This window comes from Nelumbo lutea, chromosome 1 (assembly GCF_056320005.1).
Source record: "Nelumbo lutea isolate HS-2025 chromosome 1, American lotus-T2T, whole genome shotgun sequence".
Lineage (NCBI taxonomy): Eukaryota > Viridiplantae > Streptophyta > Magnoliopsida > Proteales > Nelumbonaceae > Nelumbo > Nelumbo lutea.
In genome coordinates this window covers 155,574,576-155,582,302 of record NC_142684.1, presented here as the reverse complement: position 1 = coordinate 155,582,302, position 7,727 = coordinate 155,574,576, and the positions used below count along the sequence as shown (strand labels likewise).

General features: G+C 37.6%; 1 protein-coding gene across 1 annotated transcript; it reads right to left on the bottom strand.

The window, feature by feature from the left end:
- Window positions 1-1,365: 1,365 nt before the first annotated feature.
- Window positions 1,366-7,351, bottom strand: LOC148878565 (26S proteasome regulatory subunit 4 homolog A). The gene is made up of 6 exons (XM_088956624.1): window positions 6,785-7,351; window positions 3,944-4,189; window positions 3,119-3,288; window positions 2,835-3,051; window positions 2,572-2,712; window positions 1,366-1,571 (listed from the first exon to the last, which is right to left on the bottom strand). Exons 1-6 carry the CDS (start codon window positions 7,262-7,264, stop codon window positions 1,488-1,490), a joined length of 1,338 nt encoding a protein of 445 aa, XP_088812750.1. The 5' UTR covers window positions 7,265-7,351; the 3' UTR covers window positions 1,366-1,487.
- Window positions 7,352-7,727: the final 376 nt, after the last annotated feature.

Sequence of the window (7,727 nt, the reverse complement as noted above, 5' to 3'; positions counted from 1 at the left end):
AAAGTTAATCAAAATTTTATTTAAAAATAATAAAAAGAATAAAAATTATTAAAATTACTACAAATTATTAATAAAACTAAATTTATTAAAAAATATTTGTTTATATTTAATTAACAATAATTATTTTTTATAAATCAACATTAAATAAAAAATAAAATTATTAAATCTTTCAGATTTTCCCGTGCATCGCATGGGTCCCTACTAGTTAAATAATAAAAATAGACCATAGTTCATGTCTCAATAGTCATTGATTAACACGAATAAAGAATGTTAATTAAAAATGCATAAAAATAAAACGTCATGGATTCAAGTTTTGTCACATGGGTTTTGAAATTCCAATTACTTAAGGACAAGTGGTTTTATGAAATCATGCTAGTTCATCAGTTTTCCAAGTAAATAGGTCGGTCAGCCAGCTTTCATCGGATGTTTAGCAATTCCAGTTCTTGGGGTGTGACTAAACTGGCCAAGGCCTAAGGTCATGATTCAACCAGTCCGACCAGCCAATCCAATCCGATTTCCTAAATACCGGAAATAAGTATGATAAATGAGAAATTTTGTTATTTATGATGAAAATGGATGATGAAAACAAGAAAATTAATATCAAACTCGTAAACCATTAACCACGTCAAACAGTTGAAGTGTTTTTTTCTTCTTTTTTTCAGTCAATTTGGGGCGAAGACCTAGAAATTTTACCAGGTGACAAGTTAACCAGATGACTAATTGATTTGATGGCAAATTGAAAACCAAGGCATTGAGTGGAGTGGATTGGATTGGATTGACTTGGGAGCTAACTTGTAAAATATCCATATTTAGTAGGTTTGGATTGATAAAATGATTGATCCAAAAATCAGGGGGACAACGGGCAGGAGAAATGGAAGTTTGGGCTCTAGAGGGATTTGGTGTTGCTCATATTTTACAAGAGATGCTTACTTATAAATCTGATCATATTAGAGCTCGTCAGGAAGTACTTGGTACTACGATCATTGGAGAGGAACAATAACTAACCCTGAGGATGCTCCAGAATCTTTTCGATTGCTCGTTCGAGAACTACGATCTTTGGCTCTGGAACTGAATCATTTCCTTGAGAGGGGCTGATTGGGATTGTTTGAGTAATTCACGTAATCGTTGACCTCTTGCCAATTGATTCTGAGTAGTTTTATCGAGATCAGAAGCGAATTGTGCAAAGGCTTCTAACTCTGCGAATTGAGCCAGTTCCAATTTTAATTTGCCCGCTACTTGTTTCATGGCTTTAATTTGAGCTGCGGATCCTACTCTAGAAACAGAAATACGAAATGGATTTGATCATGCATTTGCAATCGGAGTATCTAATGTAATGCTGCAAAGATGCAGTACCATCAGTAAGAATGATCTGAAATACTCCATATTCTAAAAAATAAACGTGAAAATAGAACTTGTCTAACAGATGAACAACAATGAAAAAAATATTCTTATGATTTTACAATAACAGATGGAAAGGTCTCTACCATCTACATATAAAGTCCTTCAGGCACCCCTTCTTTCTTCTTGAACATAACTTTCTCCTTTGCCTTCTTGAAGTCCGCATGTGTTACCTGCAGAGATTTTATGGATTAGATTTCTATAAGCATTTTATGAAACTGATCCCACCAAGACAAGTCCCAAATGTGTCTATGTCCAATTTCAATCACTTAGGCTCAGTTTAGGAGTACAAATACAAATATGTACAGTGCAAATACATAAAAATAACACAAAATACAAGGTTTTGCACTCTACATATTTGTATTTGTACTCCTTCCAAATGGAGGCTCAGTTTGGAAGGAGTACAAATGTAAATATGTAGAGTGCAACGCTCAGTTTGGTAGGAGTGCAAATACATATAAAATAATACAAAATACAAGGTTTTGCACTCTACATATTTGCATTTGTACTCCTTCCAAACTAAGCTCTCGTACAAAAAACTACCCCATTCTCGTATGAACACAATTAGGAACTCAGCCTCTTCCCCCTACATGTTTCAAGTCCAGGAAAGAGATCTTAACAAAGCAACTATTGCAGATAACCTGTTGAGAAAGAAAAAAAAAGGCATTGCATTTTATATGAAAGGCATGGACTTGAGAAAAGATCAAAAGAAGATGATCACAATACTCTTGCCCTTTAGGGGGTTGGCATGGAATCTTTCAATTAAATACATCAATTCAGCAGAGGCAATTCCTATAAAAATCCTGGCTTTCAAAAGCCACTAATTTATTTTTTAGTCCTGCCGTGATTTGGCAAAGAGTAGAATAGATTGGTACTGAAGCCCTTCATCTGAAAATTATAAACATGTAAAAAATTACAACAGTAAACAAAGAAAACAGGAAGGGGGGAGGGGAAGGATTGAGGGAGGGAAGGGCTAAGAGAGCATCTCCACCGTTCCTGTGCTTTCCTTGAAAACCCATGGAACAGCAGGCTCTCCGTGGAATGGCCAGGTGAAAGGTCAAGCTGTACATACAATGAGCTAAAAAATTGGAGAACAATGAGGAGATTCTATAGCATTAACAGAAACAGAAATACAATAGATTTAACACAGTAAGACAGAATTTTGAGTATAACCTTCATACGACGCTCTCTTAAGGCAAGGAGCCCAGCCTCGGTACAAATAGCCTTGATATCAGCTCCAGAAAACTCATCCTTAGTCATCACAAATTCCTCCAAATTGACATCATCAGCCAATGTCATCCTTGACGTGTGTATCTGTATCCTCAAATTATGCACAAAAATGTCTTACGTCAGATTGCAATAAAAGCAAACTCAGTTGTCCCACACAAATAAATGAAAAGCCCATGTGTTTCTTGCATTATGGTGCTACATGGTACCTGAAAAATCCGCCTCCTTGTTTTAATATCAGGAAGAGGGAATTCAATCTTTCTGTCTATCCGTCCAGGACGAAGCAATGCAGGATCAAGACTTTCAATTCTATTTGTTGCAAGAATAACTTTGACATCTCCTCTTGAATCAAAACCATCCAACTGGTTAAGCAGTTCTAACATGGTCCTCTGAATCTCACGTTCACCACCAGAGTGTGCATCATACCTGTGAAACAACTAATTAGAGAACACACTGGCAGCACTGCTTACACCACCAATACTCACGAACTTACCTTTTTGTTCCAACTGCATCAATTTCATCAATGAAAACAATTGATGGTGAAAGATCATCAGCAACCCTAAAGAGTTCTCTCACCAATTTTGGGCCATCACCCAAATATTTCTGGATCAATTCACTTCCAACAACACGCAAGAAAGTTGCTGATGTTGAGTTTGCAACTGCCTGAATGAAAGCATAAAACATAAAATTCCATACTCAGGATTTTCAGATAATAATAAGCTGTTATAAATTACAATATACATAATACATTTATATGGAACAAACAGAGAAAATATGGCCAGCAGAATCATAAAATTCTCATATATGAAAGGCAAGAACAAGAAGTTGAGAAGTAATTGTCTCTATCCGTAACATCCCAAAAACACGATGCCAATTCCCATGAACATGATCATAGAATGATGAGCATATAAAACATATACTCGAACCACTATAAAATGCCTTTTTTTCTAATTTAATTACTGCTCCTATAGTGCAGAACTGTAACCTTTTTTTTGTAAACACTGGGAGAAAGAGGACTAACAAAGACAGGCATAGAGTGACCCCAAACGTCTTCAACCCTTTGGAATGAAGTATGACAAGTATAAACACTTCTTTTTAACAGTATTTGGAAGGAACAGAAAATAACACAAATAAACCCCAAGAGCAGTAATAAGAAATATCTGAATATATCCCCCCCCATGGATTAACAATTTTTTTTTTTTTGTAATTTCACCCCCAAGTGTTAAGGTCAAATGTTTAATATGCACCTTGGCGAGTACAACAACATGTAGGAAGACTAGACCCTCACTAACATAGAGATGGATAAAGAAATATGCACCTTGGCGAGTAAAGTCTTTCCTGTTCCAGGTTCTCCATAAAGTATAACACCTTTTGGTGGCTTGATGCCAATGTCTTCATACAATTCAGGATGAGTAAGAGGAAGCTCCACTGCTTCTTTGATCTCTTGTATCTGGGCATCCAATCCACCTATATCAGCATATGATTCCAATGGGGCCTTCTCAACCTTCATTACAGACACCATTGGATCAACTTCATCTTGAAGAAGCCCAACAACAGAAAGAACCTGAATAGAGCATGTAAACAGTAAGAATTTGCAGTTTTATCTTCCAACAGGAATTTCATATGGTATCATCTTATATATTGTTATTTTCATAGCATGGTATTATGAATTGTTACTTAAATCCAACTGCAATATGAAATGTAGAACAACACTTGGACAACATATGGAAATTTAGAAACCATGAGTAAAAGTTGAAACAAGTAAGATACACCCATAAAACCCCTGGAAAATCAATTGATAAAAATTTGGACATGGAAATGATATCCCAGAATAATAGAAATATTCCCATCATTATGTTTGGATCCATTGAGTATTTACGGCTACAGGCAAGTTGATGCATCATCACTAAACCATTTATGGTCAAGCTCCAAGGATCCTGTTCCACCTTTCCAGTCTATGCAGGACCATAAATGGGCATCTGTGTATGCAAACGCCTGACAGATATTAGCTAACTAGCCGTATACTGTCATATTGATTTGTAGAAAAAATGTTACACGACTAAAATATAGTTTTTTATCAATCATGACTTAAATATAGTAATTCCCTATGTTGCCCAAATACAGCAAGGAGATGGTCATACAGGGAGTTGGATATGGAATTTACATCAAAAGTTGAAGTATCCAACATAATATGGCACCCTTGTACAGGCATCATAGTTGTGCATGGGGAATCAACCAATGAATTGACTGATCTGGGAATCCAACAGAAAATCTGCACTATTTATTCCCAATTTCCAAATCTTCCATAGTTTTCTTGGGAGGATTTCCTTCACAGAAAAAGGATGAGGATCTGTACAAACTACAAAAGTTCTGAAAATTATAGCATCTGAATATATATATATATATATATATATATATATATATTATATATATATATACTCAAGAAGGCAAAAGCATCAATATGTACTAAAAAGATTTTGCAATAAAGAAACCTCCGGTATAGGACAACCCTGCAAAGATGATTCACCTCCATGGTAACTAACCCAATTGGATGCACTAACCTACATAGGGTCTACAGCCAAATCCCCACAAAAGTTTAGGTTTGACAGACCGTTTGGTAGGGCTTTCATGCAGCAGCTTCTTGCCTTACAAGATGAATCCCACATGTACAGCCTATAATCTATGTTTGGTAAAAGATCATTAAATTTCATTGAAATCAATAATGATAGGCACTGTTACAAGCAACACAAAGGGAGGCACAAGATGCAGTCTCACTATTAAATCAGAGCTAGCACAGTAATTTCAATTGCGCCCAAATACAACTGATCCCTAATGACCCCTTGCTTAGCTAATAAATCAGCCAATGCATTAGCCTCCCTCCCTTACAAGCAACACAAAGGGAGGCACAAGATGCAGCCTCACTATTAAATCAGAGCTAGCACAGTAATTTCAATTGCGCCCAAATACAACTGATCCCTAATGACCCCTTGCTTAGCTAATAAATCAGCCAATGCATTAGCCTCCCTCCCTACTCATTGTACACTTAGATTCATCTGCTGAGCTGAGATGAAGTTGAAATGGATGAGTGGCAAGACAAGGAAAGATGGAATAAGAAATCAATGCATAAGAGAGGACTTAAGAGTAGCTCCGATTAGTGGCAATATAGGCAAAGTAGACTGAGATGGCTTTGTCATGTATAGACAGACAGCCATTGACTCCACCATTGAGGAGTGGACCCAGAAAAAGGGCACTTAGCCTTGTGGAAGGACCAAGAAGTTGCAATGGAAACAAAGAAAAAGGATGCCATAAGCCTACCCTATAATATGTCATATCCTCCTAATGCCCTTTGCAGGATGAAGATTAAAACCCTAGATTACCATCGCTCTAAAGAATGGCCCCCGGTTAACTATTTTGTACAGCTGTAAGTTCTACAATCAAATCAATCGCTTCTTAATTCAGAATTGAAAATATAAATTAACAATAAATGAGCAAACAAATTCAACAGACACGATGTGTTAACAACTTACCATATGCCCTAATGCCCCATCACAAAGCTGTCAAGCAATAGGCAGATTAACATTAACGTAGAATGCTATAGTACTACTAAGACAAGCGTCAACTCTGCATCAACCCATAACTTTTCCATTTCCAGGACAGCATCACCCAAAGAAGGACTAATAGAACCGATCTATTAAGCAAAACCACATTGCCGACATTTGTACCACAAAGGCAATTAAGGTAGACTGAACTCATAAAAATTGAAACCACATTCTACGGTTGACAGCATAACAAAGCTGTCAACCGTGAAATTTATCAGGTATGGAGTATTTTTTTTCCCTTTGATAAGTTGTAATAAAAATTCAAGTTCGTCATGACCCAATTGTGTTTGTAAATCACACCGAGGAATCAAATCTTGATTTAAAATAAGAGAAGCATCACAAATAAAACAAAGGGAAAATAGGAAAAAAAAAAAAGCAAACAACTAAAAGCCCTAATCCAGAAAAGTAAAATTTAATCGTTAGAATGGGAACCCTAAAATTATCTCATCCTACAAGAACTTTCCCAAATCTAGGACCACTGAAACTCAATAATTTTTCAAGAGAAAAAACCCCATTTCCAACATTTTCGGCAAATTAGAATTGCAGGAACAAAAACCAACCTTGTTGTGCATAAGAATGGCACACCCGGGCTCAAGCTGGTCCTTGTCCACAAACGACAGTATTCCAACATAGTATTCCGGGCCTACAGAAGACGAAACAATGGCATGATTCTCATCAATAAGCTCTTCGAGGTTGCCAACACTCATCGGCGATCCCCGGAGGTCATCGACCTTCGATCGGTCCTCTTCGTTCTTATCCTCTTGGGGTTTCAACCTCTCCTGGTTACTGACGAACTCCTCCTCCATGAGGAGGTAATCTTTGATCCTTTCTAGCTTTAGAAGCCGAAGTTTGCATTTTGTGAGAGGGGTCACGGTAGGGAGCCGAGCTGCAGCTTCGGGACCCTTCTGCTTGCGCTGTTTGCGGCCGACGCGAGCCGGCGGAGCCGCCGGCTCAAACTTCTTCTCTTTCTTGTCGCCGTCGTGCTTTCGGTCGCCGGGGAGCCCTCCCTTGTTCAGACCGCCGGGAGTTCCTTGGCCCATGCTTGCTTGGAACAAAAGCAAAGAGAAACCGAGAAAGTTAAAAATCAGGGGAAGAACTCAGAAGAGCACAAGGAAACAGAGCGGCCTAAGAAAGAAGCGTCTGGTTTGGTGAATTTATATATGATTTTTGCCTTTTGGAATTGGAAGCACATTTCCGGATGCAAAGGTGGGTCCCATAATCTGTGATTAAAGGTTGAGATGAAATTCTTACATTACAATTCGACTGTTGGATTGGAATCTGGTTGCAAGGAATAAGGGTGATAAGGCTCCGTTTGCTTCCAGTGCAACTTCATCTGCACCTGTACGATGTAAATGCACGAGATGAGAATGCAAATAAAAAAATGGACAAATTTCTTAAACCATATCTAATGTTTAGCTAATCTACTGTCTTAAACCACACAAGGCAGCAAATGGCATCTTAGTGTAGCTTGGCCCTTCTCTCTACCCTCCCTATCTCCTTTCA

Coding starts and splice junctions, on each gene's coding strand:
- LOC148878565 (XM_088956624.1), bottom strand. CDS start 7,264: ATGGGCCAAGGAACTCCCGGCGGTCTGAACAAGGGAGGGCTCCCCGGC. Junction 3,289..3,943: donor GAAAGACTTTACTCGCCAAG/GTGCATATTTCT, acceptor GCTTTCATTCAG/GCAGTTGCAAACTCAACATC. Junction 3,052..3,118: donor GATGCAGTTGGAACAAAAAG/GTAAGTTCGTGA, acceptor GTTGTTTCACAG/GTATGATGCACACTCTGGTG.